Below are 27,588 nucleotides of genomic sequence, written 5' to 3'. Positions count from 1 at the left end.
CATGCAGGCAGGACAAACACCCTTACACAGATACATAAAAAAAGTTTTAAGAAAACTGTAGCTGGAGTTTTCTCTCTGGGTCCCGCCAATCCCCGGCAGTCCGACAGCCCACTTATAAAATAAACACACAGACTCTTATATTATTTAAACTGTTTGGCTTAATGGCTCAGGCTTCTTGCTAGCTGTTCTTATATCTTAAATTAACCCATTTCTATAAATCTATACCTTGCCACGTGGCTTGTGGCTTACCGGTACCTTACATCTCGCTTTTCATGGCGGCGGCTGGCAGCGTCTCCCTGCCTCAGCCTTCCACTTCCCAGAGTTCTCCTCTCTCCTTGTCCCATCTATACTTCCTGCCTGGCTCCTGGCCAATCAGTGTTTTATTTATGAACCAATCAGAGCAACACATTTAACATACAGAACATCCCACAGCAGAAAACTATACTTTTTATACTTTTGTACTGAAGTATAAAAGGCCCAGATAAGCAAGGTGGCTCAGACCTGTAACCCTAGCCCTCCAAGACACTGCAGCAGAAAAAATGCTTCAAGTTTTTTTGAGGCCAGCCTAGATTTCATGGTGAGTTTTAGGTCAGCCTGTCCAAAAAGAAGAAGAGGAAGAAGAGGAGGAGGAGGAGGAGGAAAAGGCAAACAAATAAAAACAGAAAGCAGACACTTTCTGGAAGTTTGTGTGGTGACACGCCCATGGGCTGGGGAGTTACTGGTCACTGGCCAGTGACAACAAGCCCTGCTCTCTTATGTGACTTGAAATATTTTTTTTTCTCACTTTGGTCATTTAGAAAAAGGATCTTCCACCTGCAAAGTGCGCCCACCCTGCACAGACAAGGATTATTTCTATACCCACACAGCCTGTGATGCTAACGGAGAGGTGGGTAGCCCGCTTGGAGCCCCTGTTCCCTGTTCCTTGGACTTGAGCAGTGTTCAAGCTCCATTGGTCATTGAAACTGATATTGGAGAAACCCCCCCCCCCCAAAACCTGCGTGATGAACCCAGGCTAGGGAGGGGCCAAAGGACATGGCTTCATTCGTGCTCTGGTCAGACTCCCCTTTTGCCTGTGTGTATCACTCAGTATTGACACGTGCTCTTTTTCAAACCCTCTCCATTTTCGTTTGCTTGGTCTCTCCCATCCGCTTACCCCCGGGCCCCACCTGCCCATCCACATCTGCTGCTTTCCACAGAGATCACTCAGTCTCATGCTCTGGCTGTTTCAGGTGAGAGTAGCGGGAGTCTCTCCCTACTTCCGACTCCCTGGAGAACGGCCTGACTGGTTTTAGTGCCCACTGTTTCTCCCAGCCCCCACCCACACTGGACCTTCCCCTCAGGAAAAGACTTTCCTTGTAGTCTGGTTGTCCCTGGGCTGACAAGCCATGCTTGTGTGAACTGATGTGTCCGGCTGGGGACCAGAGATGACTGAGTTGCATCCCCACTCCCACAGAGCTCACAGGGCCGCAGGGAGGCTGCTGGCCGTGGTGGCACACACCTTTAATCCAGCACCTGGTCTACAGAGCCAGTTCCAGGATGGCCAGGGCTACACAGAGAAACCCTGTCTCGCAAAACAAAACGAGCAGGGCGGTGGTGGCGCACGCCTTTAATCCCAGCACTCGGGAGGCAGAGGCCAGCGGATCTCTGAGTTCGAGGCCAGCGGATCTCTGAGTTCGAGGCCAGCCTGGGCTACAGAGTGAGTTCCAGAAACCCTGTCTCGAAAAACCAAAAGAAAAAAGGGAAAACAATAAACAGAGGAGAAAGAGGGCCCCACTCCCATAAGGCAGTGGAGGTGATGTGCAGGGCCTGAGAGAATCCTAAAAAACAGAACAGGCCTGAGCATCCAGAGAAAGCCTTTTTGAAAATGTTGTTCAATGGTCAACAAATATTGAAGAGGGTGAGGGTGAGTTTTTGTTTTGATTTTTTTTTTTTTTTTTTTTTGAAACACAGTCTTACTATGTAGACAGTGCTGGCCTAGAACTTACTGAGATCCTCCTGCCTCTGCCTGGGATTAAAGGTATGCATTACCATGCTCAGCTAATAAAAAGATTTTTTTTGACAAGAGTCAACAAATCTTTCCTGAAGACAACTGGTCACTATCTCCTCTATCATAGACCCCTCGTTAGACACACCTTTCCTCCTCTGTTCAACATTTATTTGGCAGACAGTCGCTGGGTACAAACATGTGACCAGAACAGAATTCTCTACTATTTCTGGAGTTCTTATCTTTGCCCAAATCTCCAGCATCCCCTAGCGCTCTTGTTCTGGTCATGGGCTAAATCCTATAACAATGCTGAATCTGGCTTAATCCATCTTTGCAGACACAGCTCATGTACAAATGGGCCATGCCAAAAATCTGTGGTGAGGACCTGGAGGGAGCAGTGAAGCTGCCCGCCTCTGGGGTGAAGACCCGATGCCCACCCTGCAACCCAGGCTTCTTCAAAACCAACAACAGCACCTGCGAGCCCTGCCCCTACGGCTTCTACTCCAATGGCTCTGGTAACAGTCCCGTCGCTCTGTTTCTTACATCCTCTCCATCCCGATATTGGCCGTTGGGTGGGCCGTACGAATGAATGCCCAGAGGAGCTAGCCGGATGCGCTCTGCCTGTCCTCCGAGGTCAGTGAAGGGCAGGCCAGTTCTGAGGACCAGGTTTAGGGGTCTGTAGGTCAGGGTCAGATTTAACACCTGCTCCTCCTCCTGCCTCACTGCATCTGCAAACGTGACTCAGTCTTCACAACAGAGACGTCCAGCATGTGACAAAGATGCTAACTAGACAGTCCATGGGTTAAGACAACCAACTGGACAGCATCGCAATCTGTAAGATACGCTGCAGAAAGGAGTTGGGGGAGGGGGGCCGTGTACCTGCTAGAACAAATGCATTTGATGACGATGTGGGAATCGAGGGAAGTGCGTGAGTAAGATTAAAAGGTACGTCAAAATGAACGTTTGATAAGAAAGGGCAGCTGGAGCACTGGTCAGTGTCTAATCTGAACGTGTTGTTTTGAGTCCCTCTGACCTGTCTTTTAGCCTCAGCCCTCCGCCGCCCACCACGTGGCTGCCACCTGTCTGTCTGACAGCGGCTGGGTTCCTCCTGGGTGACGGGTCCTTGTGCTTCCCCTAGATTGTGCCCACTGCCCAGCAGGAACGGAGCCTGCAGTGGGATTTGAGTACAAATGGTGGAACACGCTGCCCTCCAACATGGAAACTACTGTTCTCAGCGGAATCAACTTTGAGTACAAAGGCCTGACAGGTGACTGTCACCTCCCTCCACCCCGTGCTACTACTCTTTGTACTCCCGCGGGGAACCATCCGTTCCCTGGAAAGTCCCACTCCTTTCAACAGACAGCTACCACTGCTTAGTTTCAGAGACTTGGAGCGAGGAGAAACATGGGCAAGCCGGTCTCGGTGATTCAGGCCTGTAATCTCAGCACTCAGGAGGCCGAGGCAGGAGCTTTACTGCAAATATGAGGCAGCAGTGAGTTCCAGGCTGGTCTCAGTGTGAAATCCTTCTCGAAACAACAACAATATTAAAAATAAAACAAAGGAGGCTGAGGCGGAAGTATTGCCACAAGTCCTGGACAGCCCGGGCTGCAGAGTGAGGTCTTGCCTAGAGAGAAGCAAGAAAGGGGGCAGGGGAGAAAGCGAGAAAGGAAGGAAGGAAGGTAGATAAGAAGAACGCTGGATAAGCACCAGGTCTGGATACCTTGAAGGACAGTGGTATTATCTCGAGAGTCACCCGATACACGTTTGCCCCCGGCCTGAGGGCACTGACCCTTCCCTCTCCTTTTCCAGGCTGGGAGGTGGCTGGTGACCACATTTACACAGCTGTTGGAGCCTCAGACAACGACTTCATGATTCTCACTCTAGTTGTGCCAGGATTTAGGTGAGGAATACAAAGCCGGAGAACTGGAGCCAGCCTGGCCTCCACCAAATCCCACAGACTTGAGAATGGGACATGGAGAGGGCTCCAGACTTGAGTTTTGTTTCACTTAGGTATCAGTCCAGAACAGAGCACACCACGGCCTTGTTAACTGTATACTAGCACGTGTTCTTAGTTAGTTTTCATTTATTTTTGTTTTGTATGTGTATGAAGTGTTTGCCTGCATGTATGTATATGCCCCATGAGAGGCCAGAAGAGGACACTGGATTCTCTAGAGCTAAAGTTACAGGCAACTGCAAGCTACCATGTAGATGCTCAGACTCAAACCCCCATCCTCTGCAAGAGCAGCCAATGCCCCAAATTACTGAGCAGTTTCTGCAGAGAACCTTGCCCCCCTAGGGTTAATTCTGAATGTCTGTTTGAGATTTGGAATCACCTAGGCGACATATCTCTAGGTATGTCAGGAAGGGCATTTCCAGAGAGGTCTAACTAAGGAGGAAGATCTATCTATGCGGGTCAAGGTCCTAGACTGACTGAAAAGGAGAAAGTGAATGGCATGCCGGCATGGGTCTCGCTGCCTCCCAATTGTGGATGCACCAGCCACCACATGCTTCCGCTTCCATACTTGCCCTTTATCCCTGTGGACTTTGTCCCCTGAAACCACGAGGCAGGATAAACCCTCCCCCGCTGAAGCTGCTCCTTGTTGAGTGTTTTATCACAGCAGTGAGAAAAACAAACGCACTGCCCATGCTGTACTGGCCTACCCCTTTCTCTCACTGGCTGGCTGCTGGAATCTTTTTCTCCTCGCAACAAAAGAGAGAGTCCTAGAGACTAAGAAATAACACCACAGAAGGGCTGGAGCGATGGCTTAGAGGTTAAAAGCACTGGCTATTCTTCCAGAGGTCCTGAGTTCAAGTCTCAGCAACCACATGGTAGCTCACAACCATCTGCAGTGAGATCTGATGCCCTCTTCTGGTGTGCAGGCATACATACAGATAGTACGTACTCTTACACATAAAATAAATAAATAAATCTTTAAAAAGATTTAAACGAAAATAATAAGACCACAGTACCATGTGCAGTTCATTTTTTATGCAATATTTATTAGATTCATTTGTGTATGAATGTTTTGCATACACACACACACACACACACACACACACACACACACTTGTATATACTCATGGATTTGATCCCCTGGAACTGGGGCTATGTATGGTTGATCCCTTGGAACTGGGGCTATGCATGGTTGTGAGCCACCATATGGATGCTGGGAATTGAACCTGGGCCCTCTGCAAAATCAACAAGTGCTCTAAACCACTGAGTCATCTCTCCAGCCCATATATAGTTCATTTTTACTTGAGGCAAGAATATTGAGTAGGATTGTTCTTACTGCATTTTTTAAAAATATATTCACACCTTGTATACTGTTGGATAGTGATACTATAATGTGAGATAAAGATAATTATCACTTGCATTTATTAGCCAAAGGAGCTACACATTGGCCAGGTCAAGGTCATAAGGCTTGGGTGGCATAGTTGAACTTGGTTCCCACTGTTTCCAAAAAACTCCCAGACCCTCAACCTGACCCTTTCTGCTGTCTAGACTCTTTAAATAGCACTGCTTGGCCTCTGTGATGACTTTCAGTTTCTGTCCCACAGACCTCCACAGTCAGTGATGGCAGACACAGAGAACAAAGAGGTGGCCAGGATCACATTTGTCTTCGAGACCATCTGTTCTGTGAACTGTGAGCTCTACTTCATGGTGGTATGTTTCTTCTCTGAGCCAGCTGGGGGCTTCCAGGGAAAAGTTGGCCCAGCTTGCCCTAGCAGTAAGGCAATGTAAAGGACAACCATTATGGGGATCCCACAGGGCAAGAGCCCAGAGTGACTACCAGGGACTCCATAGTACTCAGGACAGGTCTGGCAGGTGTGACGACAGTCTGCAGGATAGTGCTGGCTTCATTAGCCATCACGCCTTCCTCACCTGTCTATCCTGGGCTCAGGGCATGAATTCTAGGACCAATACTCCTGTGGAGACGTGGAAAGGCACCAAAGGCAAACAGTCCTATACCTACACCATCGAGGAGAACGCTACCGTGAGCTTCACGTGGGCCTTCCAGAGGACCACTCTTCATGAAACCGTGAGTCCCTCTCCATCCCAGATGCAGTCTGTGAGATAGGAGGAATCCTGGCAAGAGCTCATGCATGCTTCTGAGTGCATAATCTTCAGGAGCCAAGCAGAATGCTTAGTGTAGCCTTTTCTAAATGATTTCCAGGGAAGATCGCATTGCGTACCTTCAATCATCTGTCCCTCCTTGAGTCTCCACCGTGGCTGAAGCCAGATCTGTGGCTATTTTTAAGAACCATCACTCTGACTTTCCTTCATTTTTGAGACAGGGTCTTGGTATGTAACCCAGGCTGACCTGGAACTTGCGATCCTCCAGCCTGAGCCTTCCCAGAGCTCTATTACAAACCTTTATTTTCTTAACTTAAAATAATACAGATTTATTGCAGAAAACACAATTGACCTGGGCTACAAAGTGGACCCTGTCACCAAAAAAAAAAAAAGAACAAACAAAATCACCCATTACCCTGTTACCCAGAGATAGCCCAGTCTTGGAGCGTGTGCGTTCTCTGTCTCTCCCCATCCCTCATGCATACGTGTGCTCTTGCTCTCGGTCCGACCCCCCACTCTCTGTTGTTTTTAGAGACGGGTCTTACAGTGTAGCCTAGACTGACTGCCTTTCTCCTTGAGATCCTCCGGCCTCTGCCTCCTGAGGGTTGGGATTATAGGGTTGTGCTACCACACCCAGCCCTAGCCTTTCTTTCTCTTAAAATACCTGGATTTTTTTTCCTTTTAAAAGAAAATCCCACCTCTGCTTTCCCCTGCCCCCATATATTTATAGAATTTAATATAATACATGTAGAATCATCTATAAATTTCCCTGGTGCATGGCATTTCCCCCTGGAACTTGAAGTGGGTTAGTTTTGTTGTTAATGACACATTAAAAGCCATTGTCTTTTAAAAGTTAAACCCACAGTTTATTTTTAATATTATTAATTTTAATTAGCATACAAAGGATCACCACTAAATAAAGTGAGAAAGATGCTGCCCAGGTTCTTCCTAGGCATCACGGGGTAAGCTGGGGCTGGGGACGTGGCTCAGTCAGGAAAAGTTCTTGCCATAGGAGCCTGAGGGTCCGTGTTGGATCTCTAGCACCCATGTAAAAACCAGGACACGAGACAGTTCAGTGAGAGACCCTGTCTCAAAAAAATAAGGTGGGGAGTGATAAAAGAACGTCTGGTGTCTTTCTGGCTTCCACATGCGTGCTCACATATGTGCATGCACATCCACATGCACCCATATACACCTACACACAAGTAAATAAAGTCAAAATAAAAACAAGTTCCTGCTATTTCTGCAGTTGCTGCTGTCCCAGGCCTCTCCTTTCTCTGCTTTTGCTTCCTCGTCTCCAGGGCAGAAAGTACACTAATGATGTTGCCAAGATCTACTCCATCAACGTCACCAACGTCATGGGCGGTGTGGCCTCCTACTGCCGCCCCTGTGCCCTAGAAGCCTCTGATTTGGGCTCCTCCTGCACTTCTTGTCCTGCTGGCCATTACATTGACCGAGATTCTGGAACCTGCCACCTCTGCCCTCCTAACACCATCCTGAAAGCTCACCAGCCTTATGGTGCACAGGCCTGTGTGTCCTGTGGCCCAGGGACCAAGAACAATAAGGTGCCAGCAGTCTGCCACACATGGTGACCCTTGCCCTCTGCTTGGGTGGGTGCTGGGTTCTGGATGGGATTCTCAAGGGGCTGATACCCACATGCTCCCCCTAGCAACACCCACCCCATCCCATGCTCAGGTTGTTGTGAAGTACACCAACCAGGTGTGACTGTGGGTGGTGAGTTCTTAGCAGGAGATCTTGTCTTCCCTCTGAAGTAGACAAGTTTCATCTTCATCGGGTGGAGATTAGTGACCTTGGGGTCCAGAGGGTTATTTGGCATCTGCGCATAGACCTGAAGGGAAGAAATTGTGGGGTCTGTGGCTCAAATTCAGCCTAGTCCAATCCAGCCTGTAATCACGGCGATCTGCCCCCTCTCTTTTGGGAATGTGAGTTAACCTTTGCCAGGACATACATATTGGCATGGCTGACCTCCATCAGGGGCTTCTCAGACAAATGGACAGAAAGATCCAGTGTGGAAAAAACAGTGCTACTGCCCCGTGAAGTTTCACATCCAAGAAAATACACTTTATTCACTTATTAAAATTTATTTATGTATTTATGAGACCAGGTCCCATGTAGTCCAGATTGACTTTAAACATTATGTAGTCCTGAGGGTGACCTCAAATTCCAGAGCCTCCTGCTCCGTTTATCTGCAAAGTATGTACAATTATTATACAGAACCCTGACGATCTTTTAGGGGTGCCTGGGACATTCTCCATAGTCTTCTTCCCCCTGGAGCTCCCTCTGCTGTTGTGGGAAGGAATGGCAATGTGTTAGGCTGCCTCTAATGGGGTCCCTAACACACAAGAAACAGGAAGCAAAGCCCCTTCCACAGCTCAGTTTCCTACAGAGAACCCCACAAAGAGGAGGCAGTGTGTTTTAAATGGCCATGTGTGTGCTGCACACGAGGGGACGAATGGAAGTGTCTTGCTTGCCACTCTGGAACCCTCATGTCAGTCTTCTGCTCGAAAGAAAGGCTTGGCCAAAGAGCTCTTGCCCAGCCTGCACACGGCTCTAGGTCTGATTCCTAGCGGTATTCAAAACAAAACCAGACAGAGACTCTCCAGTGAATGCTGCCATCTGGGAACCTCAGAGCTCTGCACTGGAGTATATGTGCCACAGTAAATCAAAGACTTTGAGACCAGGGGACATTTAATGGACACGAATGAAAATTGTGTCGGACGTATTAGAATAGGGATCCTCGGCCACGATAACTAATACAAGAGTGGCGTCAGTCCAAGGTTGAGTGGACAGTTGCCAGGCAGGTGTCCTTGTAAAAATCCTTTGTGTATATATAGGGATGTCCTTGTAAGAGTCTGCACACTGGTGGCTTTGTCAGCATCTTTCACAGTAGCCGCCATGGGCGACTGTATACAAACCCTCCTTGAGACATGTTCCTCCTCTATGTGTCCACAATTGAATGGCAAGGTAGAGCCTATCAGTGTCTGTTTCACTTCTTTCAATGTCCTCCTCTTCCATTCCATTCAGTCCGGAGCAGGTTGGAGACAGGTCTGTTACTCCACTGCAGCCCCGAAGGCCCGAGACTGCCTGCTAACCTGACCCTTCTCCCCTCAGATCCACTCTCTCTGCTACAGTGACTGCACCTTCTCCCGAAACACTCCCACCAGGCTTTTCAACTACAACTTCTCAGCGTTGGCAGGCACTGTCTCGCTGGCAGGAGCGCCCAGCTTCACTTCCAAAGGGCTGAAGTATTTCCATCATTTCACCCTGAGTCTCTGTGGAAACCAGGTAAGCTGGGCAAGCTAACCGTGTGAGATCTGGAAAGCGGACTAGAGGCCAGAGATGGGCGCGAGGATCTGGAATTCAAGGCCAGGCTATGCAGTGCACGGTCTCAAAAAACAAACAAACAAACAAACAAACCTGGAGGAGACTCCACTTTCCTTCTCTCAATACACGTTTTGTTTGGTTTTATTTCTCTCTCACACAAAACAGAAGGGAGAGGTTGAGAATGCATCTGAGCAGCTGAAGGGTTTAGCAAGCATAAGGCCCAGGGGCCACGCTCCCAGAACTTCACCTCCCTCCAAAAGTTTATCAGTTAGGACACAGACTTAACCATTTTGAGGCCTTTAGCAGCTAGCAATCCCACCTTTTGGGGAGCCTGAGACAGGGTGATCATTAGTCTAGGTCCTGCTGGGCTATTTAGCAAAAGTTCATTTAAGAAAAAAAAAAAAAAAAAAGTCATGCTGGGCGGTGGTGGCGCACACCTTTAATCCCAGCACTCAGGAGGCAGAGCCAGGAGGATCTCTGTGAGTTCGAGGCCAGCCTGGTATACAGAGCGAGATCCAGGACAGGCACCAAAACTACAGAGAAACCCTGTCTCGAAAAAAAACAAGAAAAAAAAAATTGGGGGGATTAGATGTCCTGCCTCAGGTCCTGGGGCCTGTTTGAACCCCTGGGAGTATCTGTCTAGACAGTGCTTCCAAGACAAACAGCTGAACCACAGCCCTGAGGGAGACAAGAAGGGTACTTAAGCCATCCCAGACGGTCCAGTCAATGTCACTGGCCTCGGGGATCAGTTGCATAGCTCAGCTTCTATGTAGAGGATGGACCCAGATACAGAAGGACCCTTGGCCAGTTGGCTAGAACTCCAAAGCAGCTGCCACCACCACAGTCTAGGTGACCCCACGGAGCAAAAGCCTGGAGACTTCTGGACCGAGCCCTTCTCTTTACCTTGCCCCCCCTCACCCCCACCTCTCCTCACCCCACCCCACCTTCAGTCTTGTTAGAGCTGTTCTACTGCAACGTGTGGTGGGAAAGCTTAACTTTTTAGAAAAAAAAGAAAAAGGAACAAAGTCCCTTTGGAGACTCGTCTGTGACCATTTGCTTTCCCCCACATTTCCCTACTAGGGGAAAAAAATGTCCGTGTGCACAGACAACGTCACTGACCTCCGGATCCCTGAGGGTGAGGCCGGTTTCTCCAAGTCCATCACAGCCTATGTCTGCCAGGTGGTCATCATCCCCTCCGAGGTGACGGGCTACAAGGCTGGGGTGTCCTCACAGCCAGTCAGCCTCGCTGACCGACTTATTGGTAAGTAAGCCCCAGGCTTGCTTGACTGTGTGTGTGTGATGTGTGTGTGTGTGTGTGTGCGCGCGCGCGCGCCTGTCTGTCTGTCTGTCTGTATTTGTGTTTGTATGTGTGTGTGTTTGTGTGTGTATGTCTCTTTCTCTGAGTCTGTGTGTGTGTGTGTCTCTTAGCAGTGTGTATATGTCTCTGTCTCTGAGTCTGTGTTTGTGTGTGTGTCTCTCTCTATGTATCTGTGTTTGTGTGTGTGTCCATGTGTCTGTGTCTCTGTGTGTATCTCTGTGTTGTGTGTCTTTGTCTTTCTCTATGTGTGTCTGTGTTTGCGTATGTGTATGTCTGTGTGTGTGTCTCTCTCTCTCTGTGTGTATATGTGTGTCTCTTTCTCTCTATATGTCTGTGTTTGTGTGTATGTGTGTGTGTGTGTATTTGTTTATATGTGTCTCTGTGTGTGTATTTGTGTGTGTGTTTCTCTCTCTGTGTCTGTGTGTGTATATGTGTGTCTCTTTCTCTCTATGTGTCTGTGTTTGTGTGTGTGTGTGTGTGTGTGTGTGTGTGTATGGGTGTATTTGTTTATATGTGTCTCTGTGTGTGTTTGTGTGTGTCTCTCTGTGTTTGTGTTTGTATATGTGTGTCTTTTTCTCTCTGTGTGTCTGTGTTTGTGTGTATCTATATGTGTGTGTGTGTGTATGTGAGTGTGCTTGTGTGTCTCTCTCTGTGTATGAGTGTATTTGTTTATATGTGTCTCTGTGTGTTTGTGTGTGTCTCTTTCTCTATGTGTGTGTTAGAGAGGGTGAGGCTGACAGGCTGGAAGGTACATGGTCCTCTGTTTTCTTTTCTTTTTCTTTCTTTTTTTTCTTTTTTTTTTTTTCTTTTTTTTTTTTTTTTTTTTTTTTTTTGGTTTTTTTGAGACAGGGTTTCTCTGTATAGTTTTGGTGCCTTTCTTGGCTCTTGCTCTGTAGACCAGGCTGGCCTTGAACTCACAGAGATCCACCTGGTTCTGCCTCCCAAGTGCTGCGATTAAAGACATGCGCCACTACTGCCCGGTGGTCCTCTGTTTTCAGTTCCATTCCACGTGCCCCTGGCATCTCTGATCAGCCTCGGGTTCACGTTGGTACGAGCTACTTGGTGGTATGATGAAATGAAGGTTGGTGCTTGACAGATCTGGAAAGCACTAAGCCTTTGCCAGCTGATGCTACGAGCGAGAGCTAATTGGGAGCTCTGATTTGACAGGGGTGTCGACAGACATGACTTTGGATGGAATCATCTCCCCGGCTGAACTTTTCCACCCGGAGACCTCAGGGATCCCGGATGTAGTCTTCTTTTTCAGGTGAGGACGAGAGACCAGGCAAGTGAAACCTCAGACTCTCCCACAAATCCTCACCCCTCCCTCTCTATCCACCTCCTACTTGTCAAGCCTGGGCATGTCTGAGGTCTGGGGCTACCCAGTCATCAGAGTAAAAGCTGGCTGTAACTAGACCTGGGCCTTTTGCATATTATTGGGGTCATTATGCACTGAGGCAGGAAATATGGAAGATGTGCCATGGACATCCCTTCCCTGAAGGAGGGCCCAGTGTGTGCTAGCCTCTTCTTTCTTAGGCCAATGCATTGCCCCCTTGACTAGATCTCCCTGGTCCCCCACTCTCTCACATAAAGACCAAAGTTTGGCCCTCCATGTTCCCGCTTGCCCAGTGAAAGAATCACCCCATGTTGACGCCATATAACGGCTCCCCAATAACAGTGGAGAGGTTCCTTCCCTCTGGTGTTGGCTTTCACTGCAGATCCAATGATGTGACTCAGTCCTGCAGTTCTGGAAGATCAACCACCATCCGCCTCAGATGCAACCCAATGAAAGCTGCTCCTGGCACTCTGCAGCTACCCAGGTAATCTGGTGGAGGGAGGCTACACGAGCCACAGGCTCTTCTTCCTCAGACTCATTCCATCCCAAGACCCAGAGATGATTTAAAAGGAGAAAAAAAATCATTTTAGAGCCATTCATGGGCTCTTGGGGACACAGTCATGGCCCCTAGATCTTAACTCAAAATAAAAAATAAGCCAGGTGTTGTGGTGCAGCACTTGGGAGGCAGAGGCAGGTGGATCTCTTGAGTTGGAGGCCAGCCTGGTCTACATATCAAGTTTCAGGCCACTAGGGTGACACAGTGAGACCTTGTCTCAAAGTGCGCTGGGCAGGATATTTTGATCTATTGATGGTATGGAAGTGGAAAGAAGTTTCCTTACCATTGTAAATATCACACACACAGCAAAGCAACAGAGCTTATCCAGAAACCAAGCATGGGAGTGCATGCCTATAATCCCAGTACTTGGGAGGTAGAGACAGAAGGACCAAGACATTTTTGCATATTACTGGGGCCATTATGCATGGGGGCAGGGAGAAATATGGAGGATCTGCCACAGCCTTCCCTTCACTGAAGGAGGTCCCAGTGTGTACTAGCTTTTTTTTTTGGCTAGGCCAGTGCATTGCCCCCTTGAATAGATCTCCCTTGTCCTCACTCTTTCCACCTAAAGCCCAAAGTCTGTGCCCCAACTGAGGTTGCTCTCAGCCACATAGTGAATTCAAGGCCAACACGAGATGCTATCTAATAAAACAAAACAAAACAGAACACTCCCCACCACCACAGATCCCACCACCACAGATATACAGACATGTACCCAGAAAACCAGGGGCTGAGGAAATAGCCCAGTAGGGAAAGTACTCAGTGCATAGGCACGAAGATCTAAGTTTGCTCCCTAGCAACTCAAATCCGAGGTAGAACGCTAAGCACGGTGGCACACTTGCAGTCGCGGTGGGGGAGAGCTGGAGACAGGTGGCTCTCTGGAGATCACTGGCCAACCAACCTCACCTAATCAGCCTGCCCCAAGTTCCGGTGAAAGACCCTATCCCCCAAAAACAAAGTGGTCAGGGGCTGGAGAGATGGCTCAGAGGTTAAGAGCACTGCCTGCTCTTCCAGAGGTCTTGAGTTCAACTGTCAGCAACCACATGGTGGCTCACAACCATCTCTAGTGGGATCTGATGTGCTCTTTGGCATAAAGTTGTACATGCAGATAAAGCACTCATATACATAAATAAATAATAAAAATCTTAAAAATATATATTTAAAAAAAAGTGGTCATCTCCTGAGGAACACCACCAAAGGTTGACCTTGACCTTCACAAGCACATGCATGCACATGCACAGCATGTATCTATGCCTGAACTCCATCTCAACTACAATCCCTCAACCAGGTAACTGTATAAAAGTGGCCACTGTAAAATGTGACATGTCCCTGGGGAGGACAGGAGCCTTTTAGGGGTTGGAACTGTAGCTATTCGAGGACTCAGACATATTAAACCGAGCTCTCATTTGACGTCAGCAAAAACAGGTGGGGAAATTGGAGACCAAACTCTCAAGCTGGCCATGGTGGCTCATCCATACATTTCCAGCACATGGGAGGCCAAAACATGGCATTGCAGTATGTTTAAGGCCTGTCTGAGCTACAGAGGGAGACCCTGTCTCAGAAAGACAGAAAGGAAGGAAGGAAGGAAGGAAGGAAGGAAGGAAGGAAGGAAGGAAGGAAGGAAGGGAGGGAGGGAGGGAAGGGAACACCTGAGTTAAGGGCAGATTGAGGGAAGTATTTTAGAGAGAGAGGAGATGAATTAAGCAAGAAGTGAAACAGGCATTCAACCAGATCTTCCCATGTAAGTGGCGCTTTTCCTGTCCTGATCACCCAGTCCCAAATAACCAATTCAGAGGCTAAATATGAACTATAAATGCTCAGCTGATAGCTCAGGTGTGTTACTAGCTAACTCTTACATTCAAATTAACCCGTTTCTATTAATCTAAGTATTGCCACATGGCTCGTGGCTTTACCCATCCTCTAGCATGTCTTGATTCCTGGGTGGCTGGCTGGCATCTCTTGACTCCATCCTCTTTCCTCCCATCATTCTCATTTTGGTTTTCTTGCCTAACTTCCTGCTCAGCTACTGGCCTGTCAGCTTTTTATTAACCAATGAGAGTAATACATATTCAGAGTGTAGAAAAGGATTGCTTCACAGCATTTCCTCCTTTGTCTAATTAAAAAGGAAGGTTTTAACCTTAATATAGTAAAAATATATACAACAAAAACATTTATTAAGTAAGAATTACAGTAACAATATCCAATCCATTTGCATTTGACAAATTTTAGAGAAAATATTTAATTATCTTATCTTGGTGAATCTAAAGTTTTGTATCTAATTTACTTTCTATTATAACTAAGGAAAACTATAATTATAATGATTTAGTCTTCAACTCCATCAAAGACCCCAGAAGGGTAAAATGTTACCTAATGACAGGGACATCAGGCTGCCTGAAAAGTCACCCAAAGTTCCTCTGTAACATTGGGGTATCCAACTCTGGCCTACAGGCCTGGCAAATCTGGCAGATTTTCCTGTGAAGCAGGGAATTCTGAAGGACTGTCTTACCTTGTCTCGGCAAAGTTCAGCGGTCACCCTTCTTGCAATCTGCTGGTCCAGTTTGTATAGTAACTGTCAGCAATTGAGGCAAGGGCAGTTTCTTTGTCCACATGGCCATAAAGAAAGCAAACTCCATATGGAGTTTTTTTACTGCCCAACATCTTCTCTGAAGTAGATCGATGCTGCCAGGAGGAGATGTGTCTCATTATCATAAAGAAACTTTATGTTATTGAAACATCTTCAATGCCATATTTTATAGACCTTTGAAGTGTTTGAAGACCATCTATCTAAATATATCTGTTTATTACCTTGAAAACATACCAAACAGGACTATAAGTTTGACTATTATAGATGACTATTAATCTGTATTTTTTAATTATACATTACATTTTTAATTGAGCTGCATAAACACAATACCCAAAACAAGAGTAGAAATATACATACAGCATAACAGAAATAACTTTAAATTTGTATCAATAAATTAAAATCCATATCAATGTAAAATATTTTGAGATTAACAGTTGTCTTTTGGAGTAAAGTAGATTCAATAATCTACCCTTTCCCCCATTATTTCTATATCATATCCCCCTTTCTTCTTTTAGAAAGAGGTTGACTATGATCAATAACAATTTGTAACCAAACCCCCTTAAATGAAAACAAACATTTATAACCAATATTTTGGGAATGTGGGCATAGTTCTCTAGACTACTTACTGCTGTCTAGGGGCACTGGTAATCTTTGAGGGACCCTGAGAAAAATCAGGATAATTGTTAAGTCTTGGCTGGAGTATTTTGTGAGGCTGGATTATCATAGTCAGCGGCCTTAAAGCTGTTTTGGATGTTGGATCATCTGGGCCATTATTATCAGTGTCTGGTCCCCTTGTTCTGAAAATACATAAACTTTTAAAGGTAACATACATATCTGTATTAATACAATATAAACTGTATATTTTACACAAGCCATCCAAAGATACTTTTTTGTTTTATCTGGTAAAATATACATCACATGTCTTGTAATTACTTTAGGTTTATTTTTCCATGTCTCTAGTCAGGATTTTAGGGGGTCTTCCTCAATCAAATCTGATTTTCCTTAACCTGGAATGAATCCATAGCCTCTCATTTCCTGCAGAAACAAAAACACAACCTCTCCCCCAAAGTGACACACCTTTTGACTTAAATTTTGGAGTCAAAGTATTTTTAAAATATGTAGGTTGGTTTAATTTAGTAGCTTTCACAATCAAATGTCTCTCCGCAGTTATTATTCACCCATTAACAGTCACAAAATCTAAAGAAAACACAATAAAATATAGAATCCAGACTCTCTGTGTATTTCCCATCTTTATGTGGCTTGTGTTTTTTTTATTGCTCTATTCCCTTTTCAATGACTTTACTATTATTTTTAAATTGTTTTTTTAATCTATGACTGTTTCTTTCCTTTTCCTTCTCTCTCTCAAGCCTACGCACATTTTTCAAACACACTGTGACCCATTTAGAGGCCTTTTTATATGAATCTGTCCTTACTATGTATCTTTAACCCTTTTTGTCTGTATGAGCAAAAATCCTAAATCCACCACACAGCACATGGGTGGGAGACGTCTCTCTGTACCTTGGCCTGTGTGAGTCTTTGGGAATCTGCCATGCTGCAGCTCAAGCCCACATGCCACGACCAGGGGATGTGTCTCTGTACCACAGTCTGCATGAGAAACATGAACTAGGAAGCTTCTCTTGGCTCTGTTTTTATGTTTATAGAACCCTCTACCCCCCTTTTTTAAGCTTTCTCAGGCTTTATACGAATGTACACCCATGTTGGGCTACCATATGTAAATGGAGGTGGAGTTTTTCTGTCCCAACTGCCAGGTCCCAAATAACCAATTCAAAGGCTGAATATGAATTATAAATGTTCAGCTCTAGCTCAGGCTTGTTACTAGCTAACATTCAAATTAACCCATTTCTATTCATCTATGTATTGCCATGTGGCTCCTGGCTTTACCTGTCCTCTAGCATGTCTTGTTTCCTGGGTGGCTGGCTGGTGTCTCTTGACTCTGTCTTCCTTCTTCTCATTATTATCTGTTTGGCTTTCCCACCTAACTTCCTGCCCAGCTACCAGCCTGTCAGCTTTTTATTAACCAATGAGAGTAATACATATTCAGAGTATAGGAAAGAATTGTTCCATAGCATTCCCACCAATCCATCACCTGACAACTCTGTCTCCTTCCTACTTTGCTAGCATGTGCTCTGATGGGACCTGCGATGGCTGTAATTTCCACTTCCTGTGGGAGAATGTGGCTGCCTGTCCACTCTGCTCAGCCTCTGACTACCACACTTTCGTCAGCAGCTGTGTGGCTGGGATCCAGGTAGGTTGCTCTCTGCTTGGAAAATGTCCCAGGAAAGGAAAGATTATGAGTTCTGAGGTCCCTGTTTTTCTCCCCAACAGAAGACTACGTACATGTGGCGAGAACCAAAGATGTGCTCTGGGGGCATCTCCCTGCCTGAGCAGAGAGTCACCATCTGCAAAACGATAGATTTCTGGTTGAAAGTGGGCATCTCCGCTGGCACCTGCACTGCCATCCTGCTCACAGTCTTGACCTGCTACTTTTGGAAGAAGAATCAAAAGTACATGGTGGGGCATTGGAATCTGTGGGAGGTCAGGGTTGGATCCTTGAGCAGGAAGAACATCTGAGGATATTACTGAGAATTTTTTTTGGAGCTGGCTATTGACGCCGAGATTGGCCAGAGACTTTTAAAGACACTCATCCATTGTAGGCCTTCAATCTTGAGCAGGGATGGCTGTCTAAAAATGGCTATAAGATTCTCTAAAGAAAAACCAAGCCAGGTATGGTGGTGCAGGTCTTTAATGCCAGCACTCAGGAGGCAGAGACAGGGAGATCTCTGTGAGTTTGGGGCTAGCCTGGTCTACATGAGACCCTGTCTTCAAAAAATGAAGGAAAGAAAAGAAAAGAGAATCTTTGGGCTGAGGTTGTAAATCAGTGAGAGTGCTCATCTAATGTGCAAGAGACCTGGATTCAAAGGTCTCTTTGTTGTTTTCATTAACAATGCAAAGGCAAGGTATAGTGGTTCACGCCTGTAACCCCAACGCTTGGGAGTTAGAGGCAAGAGGACAGAGTTCAGGGTCATCCTCCAGCTACATATCCACTCCAGGCCAGCCTGGGCTATATGAAACCCTGTCTCATAAAAACCAAAAACAAGCTGGGTAGCGGTGGCATGTGCCTTTAATCCCAGCACTCGGGAGGCAGAGCTAGGCAAATCTCTGTGAGTTCAAGGCCAGCGCTCTACAGACAGGCACCAAAACTACACGGAGAAACCCTGTCTCGAAAAACCAAAACAAACAAGGCACAGCTTTATAAATATTTCTGTTTTGAGAAACAATCAGTCTTGAAGGGAAAAAAATCATTAAACAGAGAGCCAAGATTCCTTCTGTTCACCTATCCTTCACACCCTTTGCAAGGCTTCCATTTCCTTACATAGGGTTATATCTGTGTGTACCAACCATCCCCTCATGACGGGGGAGGGGGCTATCTGTGTGTACCAACCATTTCCCTCATGACAGGAGAGGGGTTATCTGTGTGTATCAACCATCCCCTCATGACAGGGGAGGGGTTATCTGTGTGTACCAACCATCCCCTCATGACGGGGGAGGGGGCTATCTGTGTGTACCAACCATTCCCTCATGACAGGGGAGGGGTTATCTGTGTGTATCAACCATTCCCTCATGACAGGAGAGGGGTTATCTGTGTGTACCAACCATCCCCTCATGACGGGGGAGGGGGCTATCTGTGTGTACCAACCATCCCCTCAGGACAGGGGAGGGGGCTATCTGTGTGTATCAACCATCCCCTCATGATAGGGGAGGGGGTTATCTATGTGTATCAACCATCCCCTCATGATAAGGGAGGGGGTTATCTGTGTGCACCAACCATTTCCCCTCAATGCTACACTCTCATATCTTGCCTCTTTCCTTCCCTCGTTTCACAGACTGGAATACAAGTACTCCAAACTGGTGATGAATGCTACCCTCAAGGACTGTGACCTGCCAGCAGCGGACAGTTGTGCCATCATGGAAGGGGAGGATGTGGAAGATGACCTCATCTTTACCAGCAAGAAGTCACTCTTTGGGAAGATCAAATCCTTTACTGCCAAGGTAGAGAGGGACTCTAAGTGACCTGAGAATCAGCCTAGGGGGTGGAGAGGACCCTGGGACAGAGTGGCCCTGCTCCACTGAAGACCTGTACTCTGCCCCTAACTCCCAGCCTCTCCGAGAAACACCACCTTCTGCCTTCTGTATTTCACATCAGTACCCTCCTCCCTGGGGGCACGGCCTCGTCCTGCTCACTCCTCCCTAGTAGATAGATTGTTAGGGCCTTTCAACTTCCAGGAGTACTGAACCATCCGTGTGCGATACTTACACACACACACACACACACAGCGTGGCGGGGGGAGTTGTTTTTTGTTCTGTGTGTGTGTGTGTGTGTGTGTGTGTGTGTGTGTGTGTGTGTTTAGTGAAGAGGAGGCCACCTCTAGGTTCAGTTTCCGATAGACCAGTGGAGGGTGCTATCCCCAAGGTGTGTGGGCCCCATCCTGAGAGGCTGAGTCATAGCCAAGCCTAAACTGAGCCTGGTATGTGCTTCTGAAGTGGGCTGCCTGGCTCTGTGTGGGTGAGCTGGTGAGCGTGAAGCTCATAAATGCCTACAGACACCACTCTCTCTGGGCAGAGGGCCAGCAGAGGGCACCCAAACAATTCCTCCCAGGCTGAGCACACACCTGATTACTGCACAAGGGAATCTTTCAAGCAGGTGTGGCTGGGGCGGGTGCGACAGGACAGGAGGGGGCAGGAAGCGTCTTGAAGAAGGGGTGGCAGTAGGTGTCCAGTGCCTGAGTCTGATCCTTTGTGCTGACTCGTCAGGGTGACGCAGTGGCCAACTTTGGCCTTGATTTTTGTTTTTTTTTCCTTCCCACCAGTGAGAGAATAGTTACTCTGGGGACCTCGCAGGTCTGTCTGGGACCTCGAGAACTAAGCAAAGATGCAAAGCAGGAATCATAATTTTCTTATTCTCTGAGTCTGTAAGACAGCAGGAAGAAGAGAGGGCAACCCGTTCCTACGTTCCCACCAATCCACGGGATGCCAGAAGTCCCGAAGGGTTCCTTCGGTCACCTGTTTTCCATTTCTCTTCTTTGTCCCCTTAATCTGCCCCGTGCAGCCGCCAGCTCCTGTCGCCATCTCTCTTTCAGAGGACCCCTGATGGGTTCGACTCGGTGCCGCTGAAGACATCTTCAGGAGGCCCAGACATGGACCTGTGAGAGGCCCGGGTCCTGCCTCGCCCGCCTCTCATCTGGGCGCATCACCCCGCAGGCCTGTGGCAGTTTAGACGCCTGCACTCCCCGCTGCTGGGAATCTCTTCATCGTGGCCTTATGGGAAGTTTGGATTTCAGACCCTTGTTTTTTATAGAGTACCCAAACCTTTCTCTCTGCTTGCCTCAAACCTACCAAATATACCCACACTTTGTGTATCGTTTCCTTGCTTGTATCTTGTGTCCTAAAATAGTTCACCTCCCCGGATCCATACTCTCCTCTGCTCATAACTCTTATAGCTCTGGAGTGAAAATAGTTCCTTTTGAAGTACAGGACTGACTTCTGGCCTCCCGTTTGAGGGCAGGCGCAGCTCAAAGTTTTCTTGGTCAGATAAAGGCTTTCGACTCACGATCTCTTTAGGAGAGAGGCTGGGTGAGGGAAAGCTGGAGACGGACAGTCTTCCCAGCAGCCTGGGTTCATTTCTTCTGGGTAGTGAGCTTGAACAGGGAGCAGTGGACAGTGTGGGGACAAGGTGAGTCGAAGCCCATGTAAGAAAAGACTGGGAAAAAACACAAAGGCAAGAAAGAAGGGGTTTTGTTTGTTCTATTTTATAACCCGAAACCTCATTTCCTTCTCTTAAGTGATAAATATTCTCACTAAAGGCAAAGGAGATTATTTATTTATTTATCAAGAACTTGCCCAAAGCCCTAGTAGACCTATTCCCCACAGCTGATTTTTTTTTTTTTAAATGTCCCTCCCATCTCCTTAGGACACTAGAAAGAACCAGGTAAGCTGAGCTTTATCTTCTGTCGACTTCACTGGGAGATAGTAAACACTTGCCAGTGAGGAACCGCCCATCCGTGAGCACCTCAGTCCTAGGGCATCATGGGATGCAGCATCTTATTTGGAAAGAACACAGGAGGCCAGGGTTTTAATGGGTGGTACTAGGGACTCCAGCCCGTGATGACATGGACCAGTTATGGTCATGATATCTGCTAGGTCACAGAGGTACTAACTTCTAGACTGCCCAGGAAGGGGCTGCATGTAAGGCAGACACTGACCAGTCTTGAGGGAGGAAAACCAGGATGTTTTAAAGGTCTGCACCCAACTGAGGGACTTGTCACCCTGGCCTCTGTCCTCTCCTCGTTTCCACTGTGCACTAAGACTCGAGACACTCCCGGCCTCCATTTCTGGTGACACCCCTTTGAAAGGTGAGTAGACTAGGTGCCGTCTCACAAACAGAGTGGGTTTCTTCTCCCCATCTCCTCATTTTACTCAGCTATAATTGATGAAGTATCTAGAAATAGAAAAAACAGAAAAATTTCCAGTTGACTTTTTCTTCCTACTCCTGGGAATTCTACCTCTTTCATCTCATGCCAGAATGGCCATCTCTTGGTTGAGCTCCAGTTCCTCGTGGTCTACACCTGTGCCCTTTCCCCAGTGACAGGTGATTGGCATAAAACAGAGAGGCATTTCTGAGTGGTGTGTCAGCCAAAAAAGCGGCTTGCTCGTCTGCTACTCATGGCTGCCCTGGTGATGGTTTCTAAGAATCAGAAAGAAATGAAGCTATGCCATGACTTCTGACCATCAGAGGCATCCATAGTGACTAAACATAAAAACTTTTCTTTGGGTATCCAAGCTGTCCCTGATTGTGTGATCCTCAGGCCTTGACCATGCTGGAATTGTCTTGAGTGGATATGTACACATAGGCCATGAACTCATGGCTAGTCTCCTGCAGCCTCTTGGGTTTCTGTGATGAACACCACAGGAGATAACTTAGACTATTCTGTAAGAAGTAGAAAAAAGTTCATCTCTTTGGACTTCTTATTAGGATGTCTTAGAATTGAGTACCCCAACCCCAAGCATCCTCAGACTGCACTGATTGTATGATAGCATTTTTAGGATCTCTCCTCTGCTCCTTACTGGGGTGCTTTCTAAAGGAAGAGGGTCACCTGTCACTTCTCTAGCAGTTCAGCAACTTCAGATAATTTCAGTAGCTCTACCAATATATAATTTACAGACTGCGTAAGTCACCCTTTCAAAACATACAATTCAGTGACTTAGTTTTCTGTGCTGAAGATGAACCCCAGGGCTTCTCACATGCTAGGCAAAGAGCTCTACCACCGAGCTACATCACTGGCCGTGAACATACAGTTTAGGACAGACACATTAGCCCTTGAGCCAGGCCTGTGGTAGTTTGCATAAGTTTTAGAGGCAGAGCATTGGCTCAGGAGATAGTGTGTAAACTCCATATGGATATCTAGAATCCTAAATGATAATTTCATCCTGCAGTCATCCCTGTATTGGGCTGGGAATACGAATGAAGATTATGGTATATCTATGGACCAGGGGATTTCTTATGCCATCAAAACTTTTTTTTTTGTCTAACTCTATATTAAAGCTAAAATTGACTATATTTATATAACAGAAGCTTTGTAAAAGATTTTTCAGCTTTGTGAAATCATATTGCTGTCTCATCAGGATGGGTTGGATTTCCTTTTTATTCTGTATCCCATGCATTTATAGTTTGTTAGGGATGGGTGTTGCATGTCATTTTTTTAAAAAATAAAAACATACCTTTTGAACTGTCTTTCTTGAATTATGGGGATGGGTAGCTGGATAGGTGAGTGGGAAATGGTGTCTTTGAAGCTCAATCAGAAAAGATGAACAGAGAAAGGAGCACAGACTTCGGAACAACATGCAGGATGGAGGCTAGAACGTTCTTGACACCTGTTGAGGAGTTAATACCGAACACCTCAGTTTCTATAATAATGAAATGATATCAAGACTGGGTGAGGGACAAAAGATCTCACAAGTCAAAGATAGCTTGTTAGGTCCCTTCCCCAGTCAGGCTTCTCTCCAGAGGTGTTAGTCAGCCACGCAACATTTCCATAAACACGAGCATACTTAGCTTCTCCTAGTAGGAAGTGGATTATTACAGACTAGAGGTGGAGAAAGTCATAGAGATACTACCTATGGACCTACCATTCCCCAGGGTGGCTGGGTTCTTCTGATCCAGTACTTTCTTGCCCTCTAGTTACATACACTTAGCACCCCAGGAGAACTGTACCCGCCACATGAGCTGAGGCTGCCACAGGCTTTTGAATCTGAATATTACAAGGCATGAATTTTCTACATCGGTCTTTGGGGGGACTCTTTAGATCTAACAAGTTTTTCCTCCTCCTTTAGCCCTTCCCACTCCTCTGTCACTAGAACCTTCTCTCTTTTTTCCTGTTTTTTTCAAGAGAAGGTTTCTCTGTGTAGCCCTGGCTGTCCTGGAACTCACTCTGTAGACCAGGCTGGCCTGGAGATCTGCCTGCCTCTGCCTCCCCGGCGCTGGGACAAAGGGCATGTGGCACCATGGCCTGTCATTAGAGTCTTTTGTATCCTCTTGCTCCTCTTTATCTCCTCTTTTTGTTTTGGCTTTGGTTTTGAGCCACTGTAGCCTAGGCTGGCTAGAACTGATTATGTAGCCCAGGTTGGCCTCAAACTCATGGCAGTCTTGCATGCCTGTTTGCGTGTTTTGGTTTTGTGGGCATGTATAGATCTGTCATGTTGTTATTGTGTGTGTTTTTAAATTCTTACTCATTTAATTTTGATGTGTGTGGGTGTTTAGTCTGTATGCACAAACTTGTGGGTCACATGTATGCCTGAAACCTAAGGTGGACAGGAAGAGGTGTCAAATTCCTGGGGCTGGAGTTTCAGAGGGTTGTTAGCTAATATGTGCCTGCTGGGAACTGAGCCCAGGTCCTCTGGAAGAGCAGCCAGTGCTCTTAACTGCAAAGCCATCTCTCCCGCCCCACTGTTGTTGTGGTGACTTTTTGTTTTGGTTTGGTTTGGTTACAAAACAAAAAGTACATATACTCAGCAACAATGATACATTGTAGAATTATACAGTGAAAAAAACAAGTTCCTCAGCGTTCTCAAATTTCTTGCAGGTTATTCTTTGAGATTCAGGAACACTAAATTAATATTTCCAGGAATTCTCAGCAATTTCAAAATTATGATTATTTTAAACATACTTCTAACATTCTACATACTTCACACTCTATTATTCAGATAACTAAAACTCCCGTTTAAAGGAAGAAATGTTCTTGGTAGTGCTACAAAGGATAGCTTTGCTGCTGCTGTGAGATAGGATCTCATTTGTTCCAGCCTGGGCCAAGAACTACCTTAACTCCTGATCCTTCTACTTTCCATTTCTAGAGTGTGAATTCGGTAGATTCCCTGACAGGCAGACAGGGAGAGCGGCCATGACTAGATAATAAGCATGCTGAACTTCAAGATGGCTGGCTTCTTCTTCACCCTCCTGACCTGAGACCCAAGCCTGGCAGCTTAAAAACAAAGGCCTGAGGGTCCTTTTATTCTGCCTGGAGGGCCTCCTGCCTGTGGACTGGTCAGACAAGTTCAAGGCCAGACCAGGATGTGTTTGTGGACCTGTTTCCCTACCTTTGTCCAAACTGACCAAGCCTCAACTGGGAGAGGACAACTCTCTCGAAGACCCTTAACTTCTCCCACCTGGAACCCTGCACCCCCGCAGGCCCCAATCCCCTCCCAGTCCCTCACCTCACTCAACCCACTCAAGGACAGACCAAGTTTTGGCCTCCCCCTGCTTTGCAGAGGGTCTTCTGTGTGTCTTGCTGGGTAGTCAAAGTCTCTCTTAACTTTTTTGTTTGTTTGTTTGTTAGTGCGTTTTCCAAGACAAGTTAGTCCTTGCTATCCTGGAACTCGCTCTGTAGACCAGGCTGGCCTTGGACTCAGAGATCCGCCTGGCTCTGCCTCCTGAGTGTGTGTGCCACCACCGCCCAGCAAAAGTCTGTCTTTACCATTTGATTCTGTTTGCTGTCTGAGACTTCTCTGCCTGTTGTGCTTGAGATTTTTCCTGCTTTCTAATTCTGTAACTGGCAGAGAAAAGACCCTTATACAGTAACAGTGGGGAGTGGGTACTCAACTGCCATGGTGCACTTGTGGATGTCAGAGGACAATTTACAGGAGTTGGTTCTCTTTTTCCACTTTATGGGTCCCTGGGATTGAACTCAGGTCCTCAGGCTTAGCCACTGGCCTTTACCTACTAGGCTGTCTTGCCAGGTTGCCTGTTTTTTGTTTGTTTGTTTGTTTTGTTTTTTGAGACCGGGTTTCTCCGTGTAGTTTTGGTACCTGTCCCCTGGATCTTGTTCTGTAGACCAGGCTGGCCTCGAACTCACCGAGACCCACCTGCCTCTGCCTCCCGAGTGCTGGGATAAAAGGCATACGCCATCGCCACCAGGCTCAGGTTGCCTGTTTTTTTTTTTTTTTTTTTTGAAGACAAGGTCTCAGAATGCAGCCCCAGGTTAGTCTTGAACTCGCTGTGCAGCCCAAGCTGGCCTCAAACGAGATTCTTCTACCCTTACTCCCTGAGTGCTGGAATTATAGGCACCCACCCCTGTGCTTGACTTGGTGTCCTTTTTCTAACTCATACGACCTTCAGATAAGCAAAAAGTCTCTGTGGCTTCCTCATCAGGCAGGACAAGCTGGTTGCACGTGACCTACTTCTGTTTTGACTGGGTGATAACTGTTACCGAACTTGGGGTCACAACTTGCATCCCAACTCAGGTACTCAGGTACTTAGGCCAATTTAAAGAGCCAAACTAAAAGTGAAAAGCAGCAGAGAGGCAGAAGCAGATCTCTGAGATCAAGTCCAGCCGGGTCTACAGATGGAGCTCCAGGACAGCCAGGGCTGTTACGCAGAGAAACCTTGTCTCAAACAAACAAACAAAAGTGAAAAGCAGAGCCAGGTGTAGTGGTGAAGTCTTTAGTCGCAGCACTCTAGAGGCAGAGGCAGTCAGATGTCTGTGAGATCGAGGCCAGCCTGGTATACATAGGAGTTCCAGGACAGCCAGAGTAAGACCCTGTCTCAAAACAAAACAATCAAAAGCGTGGGAAGCGGAAAAAGATTTACTCAATGAGACCATGCTGGAAAGAGAGACAAAGGGATCCAGGAGCTCTCCAAGTCTGTCTTCAGTGTCCTGAAGTGAGATTGAAGTTTAAATAGAGGGCCACAGACACACACATCTAAGTGGTCCCAGTAAAGGTGTGGTCCTGTCCACCATGTGGGCTTCAGGCTCAGCCTGGGATAAAAGTGTGTGAAACCTCTTTCCTTCTCAGTGTGGGGTTCCTGGGCAAATTGCTGTCTCTTTGGGGTCCTTTGTTTCACTAGTAAGATCGAGAGGCACAGTGTCTCTTTAGAATGCTTTCATTTCAATCAGACTGTTGCAGTAACTGGGTAGTACTGGCAGGGAAAGATTTCAAACATCACTCCTACCTGTGGGATAAAAAGAAAACTCTAAGAAGTAGAAAAGGACACGAATTGTTATCTGTTAAATCCAGATTAAATGCCTTGATGAAGTTGCCTTGTTCTCAGAAGAGCCTAGAGCAGGCACTGTCCTTATTACGACAGAGGGAGAAATTCCAGTAACTGCGGCCCTGGCCCGCAGGATCCCCAGCACCCTCCTCCGCTCTCCCTGGAGCAACCCGTCCTCCTGAGACACTCCTTGGAGGCACCTGCCTCCCTCCCCTAAGCTCCTCTCTTCCCTCACTCCTGGCCGATCTCACACAGCTTAAAAGTCACCAACTTTGAAAGGTTCTGTCTCCCCCAACGGACACACAACAGCCAAAGCTGTATCGCAACCACACAATAGTGCTGCTGTTTGTCTTCTTAAATGTAACATAAACTGTAAGACCCGAAGACAAGAACTAGAGACAGAACCAAGCCTGAAATTACACAGGGTGGGGCAGAATTATGCAGATAATTGGAAGGATTCCACTGGCAAAGAAGATTGTCCAGGGAAGAAGATACCTTACTACTTTGTCTAAACATTTTTTTTTTCTTTTGGTTTGTTTTTGGAGACAAGGTTTCTTGTCCCAGAACTCACTCTGAGAGTTCAAAAGCCTTAAACTCACAGATCCACCTGCCTCTGCCTCCTGAGTGCTGGGATTAAAGGCGTGCGCCACCACCGCCTGGTTTACAACTTTGTCTAAACCTCTAAGAAGATATTTAAGGGCCGAGGATGCAGCTCGGTTGATAAGAGTACTTGCTTAGCATCCTGGAAGCCCTGGGTTCAATTCCCAGTACCATAAAATTGGGTGTAGTCACTCACACCTGAAATCCCTGGGGAGATAGAGGCAGGAGGATCA

The 27,588-nt window shown here is 46.8% G+C and overlaps 1 protein-coding gene across 2 annotated transcripts in view; it reads left to right on the top strand.

Moving 5' to 3' along the window:
* The window catches only part of Elapor1 (endosome-lysosome associated apoptosis and autophagy regulator 1), an 87,405-nt gene extending 66,767 nt beyond the window's left edge, over positions 1-20,638 (top strand). The window contains exons 8-22 of one of the 2 annotated variants that reach the window (XM_059266097.1): positions 798-886; positions 2,322-2,499; positions 3,123-3,251; positions 3,794-3,884; positions 5,543-5,648; positions 5,887-6,024; positions 7,361-7,624; positions 9,192-9,365; positions 10,485-10,665; positions 11,890-11,986; positions 12,438-12,539; positions 17,335-17,461; positions 17,542-17,720; positions 19,101-19,266; positions 20,355-20,638. In XM_059266097.1, coding sequence (XP_059122080.1) covers positions 798-886; positions 2,322-2,499; positions 3,123-3,251; positions 3,794-3,884; positions 5,543-5,648; positions 5,887-6,024; positions 7,361-7,624; positions 9,192-9,365; positions 10,485-10,665; positions 11,890-11,986; positions 12,438-12,539; positions 17,335-17,461; positions 17,542-17,720; positions 19,101-19,266; positions 20,355-20,423 — 2,090 coding nt within the window. In that variant the 3' untranslated portion in view covers positions 20,424-20,638. Of the gene's footprint in view, positions 1-797; positions 887-2,321; positions 2,500-3,122; positions 3,252-3,793; positions 3,885-5,542; positions 5,649-5,886; positions 6,025-7,360; positions 7,625-9,191; positions 9,366-10,484; positions 10,666-11,889; positions 11,987-12,437; positions 12,540-17,334; positions 17,462-17,541; positions 17,721-19,100; positions 19,267-20,323 lie in introns of both variants that reach the window. The other variant, XM_059266098.1, reaches the window with a different exon arrangement.
* Positions 20,639-27,588: the final 6,950 nt, after the last annotated feature.

This window comes from Peromyscus eremicus, chromosome 6, assembly GCF_949786415.1.
Source record: "Peromyscus eremicus chromosome 6, PerEre_H2_v1, whole genome shotgun sequence".
Lineage (NCBI taxonomy): Eukaryota > Metazoa > Chordata > Mammalia > Rodentia > Cricetidae > Peromyscus > Peromyscus eremicus.
This window is presented reverse-complemented; position numbering and strand designations above follow the sequence as displayed.